General features: G+C 41.2%; 1 protein-coding gene across 2 annotated transcripts in view; it reads right to left on the bottom strand.

The window, feature by feature from the left end:
• Window positions 1–5,990: 5,990 nt before the first annotated feature.
• CAMKMT (calmodulin-lysine N-methyltransferase) overlaps window positions 5,991–17,371 on the bottom strand; it is a 233,931-nt gene continuing 222,550 nt past the window's right edge. For both annotated transcript variants that reach the window (XM_080998182.1, XM_080998183.1), the window contains exon 11: window positions 5,991–8,468. In XM_080998182.1, the coding sequence (XP_080854308.1) occupies window positions 8,394–8,468 (75 nt within the window). In that variant the 3' untranslated portion in view covers window positions 5,991–8,393. The remainder of the gene's footprint in view (window positions 8,469–17,371) is intronic.

Below are 17,371 nucleotides of genomic sequence, written 5' to 3'. Positions count from 1 at the left end.
TGGCACCCCAATCAGCCATTCCTTGGTTAGTGTAATAATTTAATGCACATATTCCTACATTGTTATTGCATTTCTTCTTCATCGTCCACCCCCTCCCCATTTTTTTTAAAAAAGAGAAGTTTTATGTACACTGCACTAAACATCCAGTTAGGTGGAAATGAAATATGCATGTTACCCTATTAGGCGAGACGGGAGTGAAGATTTGGAGTCTTAATTGTCGAATGGATGGGAGAGCGTTGTGCCAAGGCAGTCGATAATAAATCATAATGCAGATTGGAATAATGTGCATCCTTGGAAGAATATCTTGGGTCTAAATGCCGCACTTTGCACAAACATGGAACACAATCTTACAGACTAAGGAACCAACACAGATTTCCAGGGGGAAAATATTAATGGCATCCTTGTTCCTTCAGCACTACCTCTGGCTAGTTATAGAATACTTGAATGTGCAGTACCAACACTTTAACATAAAGCTTTTTCAATGCCTTTAAAATGTATCTGTAATTTTATAAATGATATAAAATCTCTTTCTAGTGTGTAAAGAAAAGGGGGGGCGGGGAACCATTCGCATGGCACGCTGCAATTTTGGCAGGATTTACAATATGTGATTTTTGCTGATACCTACTACTGTATTGAGTTTTATATAAAGCTTTTTTTTTCCAATAAGGTGAATTGTTACATGACAAACTCATCTTCCACCATTATCATCTACTGTTTGTGTTTAACAACAGGAGACCCTGCTCTAACAAAACTGTTGTAATGGCTGTACAAATTACTCAGCTGAAAGCTTTTCACCAAACCAAACAGTATTAATCAGCAGTTCTTATGAAGGTGCTAATTAAAAACAATTTTCTTCCTCAGTTTGCAATGCTAAGCCATCTTCACTTGCACTGTTTCGAATATATAGCTATTGTATAAACTCACACATCAGGGCCTCTATTAACTCCCGAATCTCCTATTACCTATTTTATTACATTCCTGTCTTCCAGGTTTATGGGCTTGTTGACATTTTGGATGTCACAGCATGATATGTTTAATCATTTTAAAACTACATTAATTGAAGATGGGGGGCAGGGAGGGAGAGAAGGCTAAGAGCCATTTACAATTCACACATTCAAAGGGCACAGGGCGCCCCAGAGGAAAGACTCAGCTCAACTTTATTGCCAGTGGCTTTTCTGTAAAGAAAACCTTCAAAACAGTCACTCTACTCAATACTTACCCAATTTATTTCTGAGAAAAGCACAAGCATCTTACGTTAACGGCTGCATTTGTCCACTAAGAGCTTCCTTCTTGAGGAAAACAACTCAGATGTTTAGTTTATTTCATTTCATTATTTACTTGCAGATTTATAAGCCGCTTTACAATCAAAAGTTTCCAAAGTGGTGTACAGGGGGATGAAAACAAGATCCAATGCTGAAAAGATTACAGGCTCAGTAAAACCACAACTAAAATTGTACAATTAATATTCCATTAAATGAATGGGTCACAAATTTAGGAAAAGCCTTCTTAAGCGAAAGTGTCTTCAAGATCAGTCTGTTTCAGAGTTGGTCATAATAACTGGGTTTTGAAAGCCCAGTGCCTGTGGAGCTTAACCCAGATTCATGGGTCAAAAATGTGTCCTCTCAGGCTATGGATTGCCAGATCTGGGCTACCTCATTGAACCTCCCTCTTTCTAACTTCTGCCCACTTTATGCTCATGAAGAGTTATCAGATCCAAAGGTCCCTGATGGAGACAAAGCACTGAACTTTGTTTCACTGGCTGCAAACCGACTTATGACTGTAAGCAAGGAGCCTTTAAGGGGAAACTTATCATACAGGACCAACATTTCAGCGTGGCGTTAATCGGGGGGTGACATTTGTGGACAGATTGGCCACCATGCTTATTATTTTTCTTTATAATTTATAACCCACATTTTGTTCATAGACCTTTTGTTAAAAAAAAGGGGGGGGAGAGAAAAATACACATTTAACAGAGTTATCATGTGGCATGAACTTTGGGAGGTGAGCTATGGATTCCTTCTAATCAGAATTCTACCTACCAGGTATCAAGGCTACTCTTTGCTTCTGATAACATGGGCAGTGTACCCATTGAAAGCTGATCCTACAGTACACCAGATGCCAAGCTGTCTCAGGGAGCACAATGCCTTGGACTGGTCCTGGCCTCTGCAAATGGAAGGGCATATTTCAATCTAACCTTTTAGCAAAACACGAGAATGAGTTGGTTGTATCAGCCGACGAATGGGACAGCAGTGTTGAAATAATTTCAATCTGTTTTAGTTTTTTAACTTTTGCATGTTTTCATATTTTAACTTTTGTATGTTTTCATAGAATTGTTGAGTTGGAAGAGACCTATCTAGCCCAACCCCCTGCAATGCAGGAATCTCAGCTAAAACACACACAACAGATGACCATCCAACCAGTGAAGGAGAGTCCACCATCTTCTGAGGGCGTCCGTTCCACTGCTGATCAGCTTTTAAAATCTTTATAGAGGCATATCTGGTGTGATTGCTTCACCCCTTACATGATCACATTTTATCAAAGGTGGCTTCCTTCCTCAAAGTAGGAGGAAGACGATGCAAATGAATTTTGACCCAGCCCAGTTCACACTATGGCAATCCTATATGGCTAACCAATGCCAAATTTTGAAAGAAAATGTTCCTTCCTTAGCTAATCCTGTTACATGCATTCTTTGCACTAAGTAACAGTGGAAGATGAAGGAGGGCTTCCAGAAAGCAGGAAAGAGTAAGACAAGGGACTACAGATCCTAGAGGGAGCGGGCAGGAGATTGGGAAGTCGAGGCATCAGCTGTGCGTGATGGTGGCACACAGCAGTCCTTTGAGTCTCAAGTACTGGGGCTCACTGAGAGAAGGAATCAAGCAAGGGAGCTTAAAGATTAGGCATAGTAAGGAACTCAAGAAGCTACAAGGCCAGGTAGAGGTAAAATGAAGAGGCTACAAAACACCTGAAGTTCCCTTTTGCATGGGGCATAATTATTTCCTCCCACCCCAAAGTGACAAAGCACCTATATACAGTATTCCATGACTTTCACAAAGAAGCCTAGGAACAAATCAAGGGCTAATATGGAGAAAAATGTTGATAATGATGACAAGGTTCCCTATTTTCTCTGTGTCACAATGTCTGGCTTATTCAACTGGGTTACCAGCTCTGGTGAATGAGGACCACTCTCCAGTCTTCTAGCGCAGATTGTGCAGAGCAATCACCCTTTGTTGCAAACCTAAGTATACTGATGTCAGTCCCCGATAACCCAGAGACTACAGTGTAAACATGGATGAAACAGGGAATATTTAAATGGAACCTTCATTCGCGAGGAATGATTTATACCTTTAAGTCTGAGTTTGAAACATCAGTGTGTCTAAAAAATACCTGTCACCAGTATTGTTGCAAAAGAGTATTGTTGGATTGTTTTTATTTGGTTGGATCAAATGGTAGTGTTCCATAGCTCTAAGAAAAATGAAACAAATCCAAAGTTGTTTTGCTTGTGCACAAGCAAGAAGCATGAAAATGCCTCTAAACTTACCATGCAAAGTCTCAATAGTACTTGCGACACAATACTAGTGGTCATTTCCTCTGTACACACACACACACACACAGAGAGAGAGAGAGAGAGAGAGAGAGAGAGAGAGAGAGAGAGTTTTCTTTGGATCCTATCCCATAATTTGAATCCAAAGCTTTGTTAGCAGAACTGATGAAATACCATCTGCTTCCTGAAGTGAAGCAAAAGTGGTATCCCTCCTCTCATTTCACATGCAGGTGTGGACTGTCGTTGCAGGCGAATCTTACTTCAACACTGGTGACGGGACTGTGTCCTCTGATGTATCGGAGGGAATTAGGTTAGTATAGAGTGTGCAAAACAGGCCACCTGGCACATAGAGTCTCTCAACACCTCACTGCTGCTCCCTAGCAGCCACCTCATTCTACCCAATGATAGGGCTGGCCTAGTACAGTGGGTTTATCCCTGTCCATGAATACAATTACAACGAAAGGCAAATAAATGTGTAGTAAAGGCAAAGGTACTCCTGACCATTAGGTCCAGTCGCTGACGACTCTGCAGTCGCGGCGTTCATCTCACACTATAGGTTGAGGGAGCCAGCGTTTGTCCGCAGACAGCTTCCGGGTCATGTGGCCAGCATGACTAAGCCGCTTCTGGCGAACCAGAGCAGCACATGGAAACGCTGTTTACCTTCCCGCTGGAGCGGTATCTATTTATCTACTTGCATTTTGGTGTGCTTTCGAACTGCTAGGTGGGCAGGAGCTGGGACCGAACAACGGGAGCTCACCCCGTCATGAGGATTCGAACTGCCACCCTTCTGATCAGCAAGCCCTAGGCTCTGTGGTTTAGACCACAGCGCCACCCTATTGAATTCCTTTTTTCCTAAAGCAAGATCATCGACACTGACTGGGAGTGGTTCGCCGGGGGTTCAGATGGGGGTATCTCTCAGCCTTAGCTGGTGAGGCTGAGGACTGACCTGGAATCTTCTGCACGCAAAGCAGAACACGAAGCTACAGCTCCCCACCCCCCAAAGGTATCATTCTTTTTGGAAAATATTAAAGCAAGGTTGTTTTGTATAAGATCGACTGTGGTTTTTCTACTAAGCATTTGAATGGAATGGACACACAGAGAGAGCTGCAAGACACATGTAGAATCCATGCCCTTACTGTGAGCTTAGACCACTCATTATTTCTCCCTGCCTCAGTGCATTCATTCAGCTGTGTTGGAGAGATGAAATTCCATGAAGCACACAATGGTATGTGATCTGGAGTCCATGGGTTTCCCAGGCACCACTCTCAGCTGAAGGATGAAACTGCAGCGAGCAGAAGAAATTATTTCTGCAGCTCCTGATTGGCTGGGGTGTGTGCATGACAGATACTCACCCCAATGAAAGCTTCCTGTGTTGCATCTAGCCCTTCACTCTGGATAACCAGAGACCTCCTGCCATCTTTGTGGCTTTTGATCCTATCTGGCCCTGCTTGCTCTTCCTTTGCCCCATCCCACCTCATCTCGCTTTTGCCTTTTGCCTGCTCCCTTCTCTCCTGCTTTTATTTGAATTGATTTCCCCGGGACTTGCCCTTGCCCTCCATCCACCTCTGCACAAAGATCACTCTGGGATAGAACAACTCTCTGGCAGAAAACCTGACTTATTGTCCACGCTGCCCCAATTGGAGCAAAGTACCCTTTTCATTTATGTGACCTCAAAAGAAACGAAAAGGGAAACATTCAAGAGGACACTGGGCATGTACAGTGCAAGCTAAAAGGTTCAGAAAATTAAAGAGAAACCACTGTTCTCATTTTGTGGCTCTGTGTGCGTGGACAATTGCAAATGGGAGAAAACAACTTGCTTGTAACAGTTCCTGGCATCACCTCCTATGCTTCATCATCTGCAAGCCTCCCTTTCTCTGAAAAAAAAGCTGCACAGCTCCCCAAAATTATGTTAATCTGGTGCATAAGACATTGTCTGAAAAATCCATTCTCCAGATTTCCAGAAAGCTCTTTTTGTAGTCATGTGCATGCCAATACACATTTCATAATGGTTTTTTCTTTCTTTTTCCTGTAACTTTTCCTTCTATCTTCAGTATGCCTGTTTAGTTGCAACTGACATTAGAGTCCTTCCTAGTGCAGCTTATGACAAGAGGTTCATAAGCTGCCATTTCAATATGAATGAGTCTCTCCTTCAGCTGCCTATAAGCCTATGAGAAAACTTGCACCAGTTTATTGTTTCCATTGGTTGTCAGCCCTTGTACAGTGGTTTACATCTTCAGAGCGTTTTTTAATACATTCATTCATTTCAACCTGCATTCAAGCAACACACCAGTATGTACCATTTGCCACTGTTAAAGTGTGTGTATGAAAGATTATATTTATATTGCACTTGAAGTAAGCTTGGATATATGCGGCTAGTTTTAGGATTACATATATCTTTAATAATTTTATTTCATGATATGGGAACATCATTTCACACAGAGATTTTAACTTTTTATTAAAAAAAAGTCTTTATTAACATTTCTGGAAGTAGAAACAGCATTCAAAGGCTTGTCGAAAATAGTTCATCTAAGGTAAAAGAAAGAAAAATCAAAAGAAGCACCCCACAATAAAACACAAGTCTGAAAAAATACCAGCTCTGTTATTTTTTCTTAGGGTAGGGATTGAAAAGAAGAAACGAAGCAAAATGTTGATGTTACACAATGATCGTAAACAGCGAATGCTACAGTCTAGGCCCCCCAGTCCTTTCATCAATTATATGCATGAGCAAGTTAGCGTCACCATTCAGCCTCAATGCATAAATGTTTGCAGGATCGTGTTCTTAAAACCCCTTCAATTAAACCCTTACGGGATAATAGGCTGCATTTGAGACACCAGCTTGTACTGACATGACAGGCAGGGAAAAGAAACAAACAACAATAATTAGTTGTTCATTTTGATATACTTGTTATCTCCTCAGAGGAAAAAAAGAGTAGAACAATAATTTCCAGGCTCATCCGAAAAAAAGTTGGCAAGTTTATCCATCTGTTCTATTCTTAAGCACTTTTGAAGAGACACTGAAGATTCATACTTTGGCTATTTTTTGTGCATCCATTATTACATTTCCTAATGAATATATATATACCTTGTTGAGATATATATACATACATACATACATACATACATACATACATACACACTCCTATAGAACACATACTGATCGAAATGAGAGCTCCGTCTAAGACAAACCTCAGCCACCTCTAAATTCTTATCATTTCTTAGCAGAAATCCCATGCAGTAAGAGTCTCAATGTGAAATCCATAAAATCCATAAAAGGAGATCTACCACTGAAATACTAGGATAAATGGCTGGTTTGCATTGCCCCTGGTCTTTATCCAACACTGAGAATAGACTGCTGTTTTATCAAAAGAGGAATAAATTGCTGTTATTGTGATGTTAGCCCATCACTTGGCATTGCAATTCAGGTTTTTGTGAGAAAGAAATGTATGATCTAACTGCGACTTGACCTGTGCCTTCTGAGATCCATATAGGTGCTCTAATGGAGCATAAAAAGTGTTGAATACAAGTACATGCAAACTGGTGGCGGATAAATGCATTTGAGGAGAGCAGGGAAGGGAACAGGATTTTTGTGTACAACTCAGTTTGTTAAACTGAAGATGAAAAGCAGCAAACCAAAAGGTAATTATTTTAATGTATTTCATCAATAAATTGCACAATGGACTGCATTCATATTTGAGACTACCAGAATTCTTTTCTAAAACCAGGGTTATTGTTGTGGGATTTTTGTTTTTGTTTTTTTAAAAAGATTATTTGTGTTTGATAACATAAAAAAAATATATTAGGCTGTGAGTTTCTGGGAGTGCCAATTCCACACACCCCCAATCCCCCCCAATCACCAAACTATTTTGAGTTCTGCTTCAAAAGGCAGGTATTGTTTCTGGAATGTAAATGTTAACCAAATATGTGAATTACGTTAGGTTTGAACGTATTTCGGGAGCAGGTGGGGGGCAAAGGAAACCCCGCAGCTGCTATAGCATTCAGAATTTCTCAGGCAAGGATCTATCTTTAACAAGAGGTCTGTGGAACAGTTGCAGTTAGATTTCAGTACTGATAAAGCCTCACTTTTCATTCATAGCCAGAGCACTCTTCTTGTACCTAAACAGATAATAAGTACCCAGCACACTCCCCCTTCTTGACACAACACACTGAGACTAATCACACATAATTGGAGAGGAGGAGCAGAGGGACTGGACAAGGCATTGTGTCCAGGGGACAAATGGTCAGTTTATGAGGCTTTGGTTTGAGGCAGTAATTTCTTATACATCTACAGGGAAAGGACCAAAAAAAATAAAAAATCACCATGTCAAAAAACATTAACTGATTAAACATTAAGCAAAGCAAGTTTGAAGCATTTCACTCTGAAAGGGGGAGGAAAACCCATAAGGCAAATTTCAAGAAAAGCACGAGGGAGAAAGGAGGGTGGGGAATCAAAATATATCATGAGGTTATATAGAATATGATGTGATGTCTGGTCTGTCCAACAATTATCCAGTTCGGTTGGTCAGGCACAACCACAGAACATATGCTTTTTTCCAAATATTAACAGGAAAGGCTGTTGTTGTTGTTTTGTGGAAATGAAGAAAATCAGTGTGCGACGACAGCCACAAGCAGAGAGAAATGGAGCTCGCTTAAGACTTCAAGTCTTATCAGACTTGCTTTTTAAGAAAACGGACGCGCAAGTTCTAAGACCAATGTACTACGCAGCTGTGGTCTCCCTTCTGAAGAAGCAATGAAAACTTTCACCCACTTTGGTAATACCTAAAATGGCACATTCATATAGCTATTCCCCCACTCCCTGCCCTTTGTAATCAAAGCACATCCACCACATATTCTATCAATGTTTGGTTAAAATAAGAAGAAATGGGTAGTGGAGGTTTTCGTCATAAATGCCTTTTTCTTCTTTTTTCAACTGCAAATTTAAAAAGAGAGAGACAAAGAACAGCAATATTAGCATATTTTAACGACGTGGACACAAAATCTTAGTCACTGAGAGACTCTTTCAGCGAATATTTGAGAGGGTTATATTGCTTATAGCAACAATTACATTTAAGTGCCAAAGAGGATCACAAATATGGAATAGTTAGCAATATATCTATCACAATTTTACATGCCCCTCGTAGCTTTATAACAAAATTGCTCATGGGAAAAATGCATGCATAGTAATAAATGGAATCGATATAGATTCACTCTGTTGATCAGAGTTCATTCCAGTTATATATCGTATCTGAAATATATGAAAGCTAAAACTACAACTTAAAAGTATAAGACCACAGGACTTATAACAGATACGTCATTTAAGATCGCCAGCCATTTAGGAAGTCCTGTAATGCTTTTACACACAAAACATTTCACTGATCTCTAAGTCATTTCAAAGTCCTTAATGCAGCTCTGAGGGGTTTATGTAGCAATAATGTGCAATTCAAAAATTCTTCTCTTAATACAGAATTAGTACAACCCTATCTTGGCTACAAGAATTGTGTGAAGCTCACCAACTCACACACAATGTAAAATGAGTTCACTTTTCAAATAAATACTCATTTAGGTGAGTGTCCAGGAACAGTTTATTTACAAAAGCAAAACAAAAAAATAATAAACCAATTTGGTGTCTGAAAATTTACTTGCCAAAGATTTTTTTTAAAAAAACTAATATAAATTGAATTCATGCAGCTAATCACATGTGCCTGAAATCTGCCATAAAATTTAGAAACCTTCAATGCAGCAATTTCCTCTCCAATACTGTGTGTGTGTATACACTTGTATATGTGTATAGATATATTTCAGATGCAGACCAACACAAATCTGAAAGATACAAGTAAAGGAAAATTTCCCATTCCATTCTTTCCCATTCAAACAAGATTATTTCCTCTTCTGTAACAGGAGCTATATGTTTTAGCTGGGTTTTGGCATAATAATTACTAATGATATATAAACATAGGTGTTTCCATATCCTTTTATTTAAAGAATAGGCTACCACCTATGGGGAAATGGGGGGGGGGGTGTTGTAAGAACGAATGTATTTAAATTCTTATCAATATTCCTAAGAAATGGCAATTGACTTCTGAGTACCTATAACTTTAAAGACTGGTAGTTTGCTTTGCTTGCATAAGGTGACTCATTGGGTTTAAAGAATCAGGCAGCCTTTTCTGTGGATTTCTGACCTGGCATTCAAATAAATCCACTTTTTCAGCAGCCAAGACATTTTATTTCAAAGTGACAAAAAGTAGTCTGGCGCCATGGATATGAGCCGATGTACTGTGGCATGAACTTTCATGGCAAACTTGCCAGAATAAACAAATTACTCTTGAAGGACCAATTGTCCTTTTTGCTGCTACAAATGTGTCAGTTTTTGAATTTTGATTCTGAAATCTTCCCGTTTAGAAAACAACAAGTAGGTTGCAACACTTCCAGCTGAAGGCTGAATTTCTCTGCTTGCATTTTGCAATCTGTTTGCTGGAATGGAAACCAACAAGCAACAAATACGTATAGAGAGAATTGGTGGGGAAGGGTGGGGTTGAGAGAGTATTTTTGGGAGGAATAAACTTTGAATGGGCAAGGAAGCCTTTATTCTGAGTGGTTTGGGTCAGCAACCTCACGAACCCAGTGGCAATATATTGCAAACCCTCCAAAGTAAACCCCTAAGAAAAACTGCTCTTGTTTAGGGATGTGGCAGATCTGGTATGCCCCCAGCACTCTTTTAACCTGAATTCTCTAGTGACCTCTGGCGGCCGGCACAAAGTATCCATTACAGAGTTTAAGCACAACCCAGACCCGGCTACGCCATTCCAGATTAGCAGGGGGATGTTAAACAAATAAAGAAATGCCACAAAGCCATGTATTACTGCAACCTGTTATCCCGCCATAAGTGCATCGGAAACATAACATTATTGTACTCATATATGCATACAGACCCATTTGCAAACAGTGCATATGTTCCAGACTGGAATATTATGCAGAGTGTTATTGCTCACATCATGGTTGCACTTCTGAGCCCAATTAATGATTGTAATTTTATGAAATGAAAAAAAAAAAACCCCAAAACCCTCATAAACCTGCCTTTTGAAACCCATGAACGACTAAAAGCAAATTGTGAATAAAACAATTTTTCAATTTTGCAGGCAAGAGAGGGGTGGGGAGAGAGCGAGAGAGGCCTATGAGGACTGAAATAAATTATATGGCTGCTCTTAGTAGCATTATGCTTTACCTCCTAATTGGATGTAACACACTCAGACCCACGGGGTGAACAGCAGCAGCGGGAGAGGAATTCATACTGTTTACCCTTTACAGTAGCCACAATTATCAACAGCACACCATACAGATTATAAGCACCAGCCACTCATAATGTGGCATTTCAAATAGATAAGGAGAAAGGCAATATGACCATTCTTTTGACATCACATCCAGAGCGCATATTGTGGGGTGTGTGTGTGTGTGTGTGTGTGTGTGTGTGTGTTTAAGCCACCACTGCTTTGTTGTATTATTCTTAAAACATGAGTAGGCATTATACGAATGCTTACATTTTTACGACTTATTTCAACCGAAGGAAAGGCACTCTTTAGGCTTTAAAACATGTACAGTTTATCCAAAGGAGTATTTAAACATATATTTGCAAAGAAACATCATCCAGGTTTGCCAGTGTCTGTGTGCACGTGTAAACACATAAATCTCAGTTATGAGCTACATATTCTAAAGAGTTATTGACTATGTAACATGAATACAGGGAAACATTAAATCACACATATGTTTAAAAGGAAAAGAAATAAAAAACCATTCACACATTTTCATTAAAAATATATATATCTCCCTACCTTCTGCTGTTTGGCTTCTGAACAGGATGATTTCGTGATGTGGGGGCAATTTTAAACAAAAGCACTGGCATAAAGTGTAGGAAGGGCCCAGTTTTGATTACAGGCTTGCTTTTTAACGGAAATAAAATTTCACAGCTAACAATGAGAGGTGAAAAGTTTAAGAGGCAAAGCTGTTCCTCCTGATCACTGACTGTTAATCAGCTTCATGGGTGGTTGCCTAAATCTGTGGATTTTTTTTTATTTTTTTTTGTTACTTGCACTACTGCCAAGATTGTAACTAATTTTTCCCCCTGTTGTAGGAGGAGGGGTGAACAACTCCCCATAGAAGGCAGCTGTGTACGAGTGACATGAAGCACTAATGCAGAGGGCAAAATTAAAATTCATGAATCTCTTCACAACCATTTGTGTAACAAGATTAAGACGGGACAGCAGAAAATAGCTGCATTATCAGGCTTCTTACAGTTCTCCAGCTGGTTACGCTCTATTCCAAAACAGTAGGGATAAGAGGATAACATGAAGCCAAAAGGAAAACGCCTCTCCTTCGTTTGGGAGCAAACTCATCCTAGGGAAAGATGAGGCTTTGGGAAGGGGCATATAACAAGAAAACAGATCCTTAAGTCAATGTGCAAACTTTTAACTGGTATTTACAAATTGCAGGAAGCTTATAATAAGGCACCAGCAAAAACCACGCTATTGCAATTGTCACTTTTGGAAACCGGATAATCTGGTCCTTGCCCACATTTTTATTTTAAAAGAAAAAAGGCACCTAAAGGAGGCCGTTTAGGTTCATCAACAATTTAGATAACATTAAATAATGAACTAGCATTGTTGTGGATGTCTGAATTTGGAAAAAAATGAGATACCCTTGACATTACAGAGCTGAAATCAGGAATATGCTCACAACACCCCAATTCTCATCCAAGCCTCTTAATGCACATACATGAAGGATATACTTTTCCTTCAGTGTGCTGCATTCATTGACTCAGCAACAGCCTCTCCTTCTCTCAACAGTCCCACAAGAAGGTGATGGTTCACTGAAAACCAGGGTTGTCCTATTATATGCTATCTTCAGTTCCTAACATACTTCAGTGTGCAAATGGCAGGCAGTGCCTTGCAGATTCAGAACATCAAGCCCATCTAGTCCCACCATCCTGTTCTCACAATGGCCAACCAGATGCCTCTGGGAAGCTCACAAACAGGACCTGAGGGCAACAGCACCATCCCCACTTGGCTTCCCCAGCAACCGGCACACAGAAGCATAGCTTGATACACATATAGAATATAGCCCCCTCTTCCATTAATTTGTCTAATCCTCTTTAAAAGCCATACGCAATGGTGGCCATCATTATATGGCCACCAAGCCACTTAGGATGCTTCCAGCAGGATGTTTATTGCAGGATTAGGTCTCCTCGTGAATGCATTTTATTTTTTTTGTAGCATCCACATGTCATTGGCATCAAAACGCTAGTGTGCACCCCCACCCACTTTAATAAAAAGCATCTTGCCAATGTCCCATTAGTGATATCTGAATTACCTGTTTGCAAATGAAGGCCCTGTCTGGAAACACCCTTGTGTAAGTGCTCATGCACCATCACTGACACACAAGTGCCCCAGAAATGAAATTTATTTACCAACCCGTTCAAATACTCCCCTGGGCAGGTAACCGGATCCCGAAGAATGACAACGCTAGCAATTTATGCTAACTAGTATACTGGTCTTAACAAGGCATTCCCAAAAGGAAAACAAAAACAACAACCAAAGATAATAACCGACCAAAGACAAGCAGGAATCTGTTCTAGTAAAGAGGGACACAGTATAATGTATGGGGGTTACGACAAATGTTACTTTAATGGCATGGCTAGCAACCAAGAGTGTTTAAAAAGTCTGGTGCAGAGCCCTCCAATTTTCAGTGGGTCTGTAGTACAGAAGAAGGGGAGGTTTATCCCTTGATTCCCAGCCCCTAGCTGCAAGACTGTCAAAATCCACCCTACTTTGTAATAGCTAGCGTTAGGAGAAGCCGCTCCCCCCCCCCCAATTTTAGTCAGTTTCATTGAGGAGGAAAGGGTTAAAGCTCTCTTGCAGCTGCTAGCCACACTTAAAGCAACATCTGCTTTGGCCTCAAAGCTTTCAAATTTCTAGCCTTAACCCAAAGAGCAAAGAACAGGACAACAGACTTACAGTCAGTGAATGGATCTCTGTCCTGAAAGGTCATAATCTACATCGGCCCATGCTGTGTAAAGCCCCGACTTTTACTGGAAGGGGTGAGGATGACACAGAGGTGTCCCTCTGCTGGGCTCCATCAGGCAGTTCGGCCACTGCGGAGGCCCCCCACTGCACCTGCCAGAAGCATGGGCAGTTGGGAAGCTACTGGCAGTGCTATTCCCATCAGGAGAAGTCCCCAAAACAGAGCAGGCAGAGCCAGCCAAAGTGGCTGGGAAGCTGCTGCCATTATCTGAGAAATGGTGCGGCTGCAATCAGCCATCAGATCCATCCTGCATGGGCTGAGACAGCCTTGGTGCCTTCTCTTGCATTCCCCTCCTTCTGCAAGCCTACGCAGCTTGGGACCAAAGCAAATGCAGCCCACCAGCAGCCACATGACGCAGAGTGCTTAACAAGCTCCCCCTCCTTCCGCCAAGTCCCTGATGGGCTGTTGGCACGCATGACTGGTGGGTTGTGTTCAGCTCGGTTGCATTACAAGTTGTGCAGTGCCCCCACCTTTGTTTTTCGCTATCACAAAAGTGGATGCTTGTTTCCAGGTGGACCTAATTTTCACATGGTGAACAATGTCTGTTCTTTATCTAAAGAATCCTTACTCTGCTCTTCAGCCATGCATGGCTCCAAGAGTGGCTTGCAGATTGCTAACAAACAAGTCAGACCTGTCCATAGACGTACAATGCAAAAATAGACGTGAAGACAAAGTGAAAATTGATTGGGAGGGTGGATGGAAGGGAGGAGGAAATAAGCAAACTCGGGTACACATTCCTAGCAACAAGTTTTTCTAATTCCCAGGTTAGACCCCAAAGTTGCAGATCTTTCAGCTGCAGGCAGAATGGTCCCGGCTTCCCTTCTCTTCCCTCCTGACTGCTGCCAGGCGGAAGTTAGGTGCTGCTTGTGCAATAGCGTAAAGTTGTTTCAAGAACAGGAATTCTCCAGTGGTGGCAGGCAAACAATTTGCATCTTGGGAAATAGTAACCCAAATATTTTGCATAATTCTAAGACATTTAGAAGGCAAAAGAAGTGGATGAGATGGGATTACTTGCAGTGTATTGACACACCTTGTATTTGTGAAACTTAATACGGACGATCTGCTTTTGCTTCTGATAGTATGGACCGGGAATATGTTGCAAAATCGGGAAGCGGGTGTGTCAGATTCTTCCAGCAGTCTTAAATGAAGGGGAAACGCCTCTTGAGATTTTAACACAAGAGTCACACCCAGAAGCCCCTTTCACAACCAGCTCCATAACTAACAGAAATCCTGGTTGATTACCCAGGAAAGTAACTTTTGTAGTCCCAGCAAACCCACCATAATGAATTCTGGGATCTTGACAAACCTTCCCCAAACCTGGTTCCCTCCAGATGTTTTGGACTACAACTTCTATCAACCCCAGCAAGCATGGCCAATGGGATTTGTAGTCCAAAACACGGAATATCCCTCTTTGACACTGCAGTGGGATAGACAGAATAAACAGGCTCAGGCTAAAGCTGGACAGTGACAGTGACAGTGACATGTAACTCTGGCAGTTCAAGCTCTGGCTCTTAAAGGAGCTGCAAAAGCTGAGACAAGAATGGCTTGAGTGACTGCTTCTAAGTTCTATTTGTGGGTAGATCACTGAACATAATGCAAGAGGAGCCATGCCATTGAATTCACCATCCTCTTTTCAACAAGGAGGCAAACCAGATGCCTACAGGGAACGCCCTAGCAGCTGGTGATCAATGACATCCTGCTTCCAAACCTGGGGATTCCTTTTCGCGGTTGTGTCTGATAATAATAATAATAATAATAATAATAATAATAATAAAAAATTTATACTCTGCCCATTCTGGGTGGCTCCCAACAGAATATTAAAAACACGATAAAACATCAAACATTAAAAACTTCCCTAAACAGGGCTGCCTTCAGATGTCTTTTAAAAGTAGGATAGTTGCTTATTTCCTTGACATCTGATGCGAGGGTATTCCACAGGGCAGGTGCCACTACTGAAAAGGCCCTCTGCCTGGTTCCCTGTAACCTCACCTCTTGCAATGAGGGAACTGCCAGAAGTCCCTTGGAGCTGGACCTCAGTGTCTGGGCTGAATGATGCGGGTGGTCTATCAATAGCCATTGATAGACCTAGCTTTGTAAAGCCCCCAAGATAAGCTACTGGCCCTCAGCACATCGTGCTGCACCATATTTTGTGTGAAGACCTACTTTCTCTTTTGCCTGCTCCGAACCTTCTGCCAGTCAGTTTCATTGAATGAACCTGGACTCTGACCTATTTTCTACTACAATTCCCCTTAGTTTTCTTCTGAAGTATAATTTAGTTTAGTTTTTCCTCATAGGGAAGTTATATAACAGCGCCCTCACTGGCCTATGGATCTCAGAAGCTGACTTTGCTGCAACTGTCTTATTCTGGCTTCAGGATGCAGATGGATTGATCCTTGTTTTACAGCATCCAGGTAAAATGCTATGGACACCATATTAAGCCTTGGCTTGACCATGGCATTTCCAACATAAATGTTATTGGCCATGCCTGACCTTGTGGGGAATTTTGAGCCTATGGACAGTGGCTGAAATAGCACTGCATTATGAAAACACCACAGCTGTCTGGCCTGCTCCTTCACTTATGTGGCTTTTAGTTTACTGTGTCAAATTTTAGATAAATGAACTTAGGAGCCAACAGCAGCCATTAGGCAGAGAGAAAACCATGAGGGCAGCCTTATTAATGCACCATTATGAAGACACAATACTGCTGAGCCACTTGACCATTTCAGCTCCACCTGTACTTCCTGGCTTAAGACAGAGAGGAAGCCATGAAAGGAGCTGCTCGCATTAGCACTGTGGCGTCTTTCCATGTGGCAGCAATATGGTGGCTGCCTCTTACATATTCCTTTCTGCAAAGCTTAGTTTGAACTGGGGCTTCATATATGTCACACAGGCACAGAGAATCGGAACATCTGCTTCCTGTTCTACCCTGTGACCAGATGGTCCTAGCCATGGTTTGTGGCACAGGAGACCGATCACAGGCATTTGGAAGTTCCAGCCAACTGCTTGATGGAGTCTTCCATAGAGACAGAGAAGGAGAAAAGGAAAAAGAAAAGGGAAGGAAGGAGTTCTGATAAGAGTCCAATTCTGGGTGTCAGATGTACAGTGAACTAAGCCTCCCCCATATAGTAACTCTGATTTTGATAAGTAGGGCTGTTAAGCATGGAAGAAGGGAATTCCTAAAAAGTTTTTTTGTGTTGCCTTCTCTCCGTCTACATCTATATGTAGTAAAAGAGAAGAGTGATAACAAGTCGCTTTATGTAAGCAAGCTTAGAAATCACACTCAGATAAGAGCCTTTGACCTAAATCTTGTAGTGCCTAGATCTGAAATATACCCCCACAACAGTGAAATTCAGTATGAGATTTAGCAGCTTGAAGCTGCCAACTGACCCAGCCATAAAACAGTTAGATAAGGATTTAAACCACAATATGATACAATTAGACATTCACCTCCTATTTATTTTCATATATTCCAGCATTAAATGGAGTTAACAGCTTCAGGCTTTCGGCTTAAAACGGATGTGCTTGCTTGCTTGCCATAGATGTGTATGAGATGAGCTAAATTAAACATATGAATGTTTTGAATTAGACCCTTATGAATGAACAGATTAGTTCTGTGGAAATGGTAAACAGGAGAAGCTTCTACAAAGCTCTTCTAGACTTGCAAAGATAAAGGATGGTTCTTCCACACAGAATAATCAGATACAAAAAAATAGCTATTTAGAGGCAGCACACCTAAGACTACTTTAATCAAACATTTAGGTT

This window comes from Podarcis pityusensis (genome assembly GCF_964106645.2).
Source record: "Podarcis pityusensis genome assembly, chromosome: 3".
NCBI classification, from domain to species: domain Eukaryota; kingdom Metazoa; phylum Chordata; class Lepidosauria; order Squamata; family Lacertidae; genus Podarcis; species Podarcis pityusensis.
Note: the sequence above shows the minus strand (reverse complement) of the source record. Positions and strands in the feature narration are given on the sequence as shown.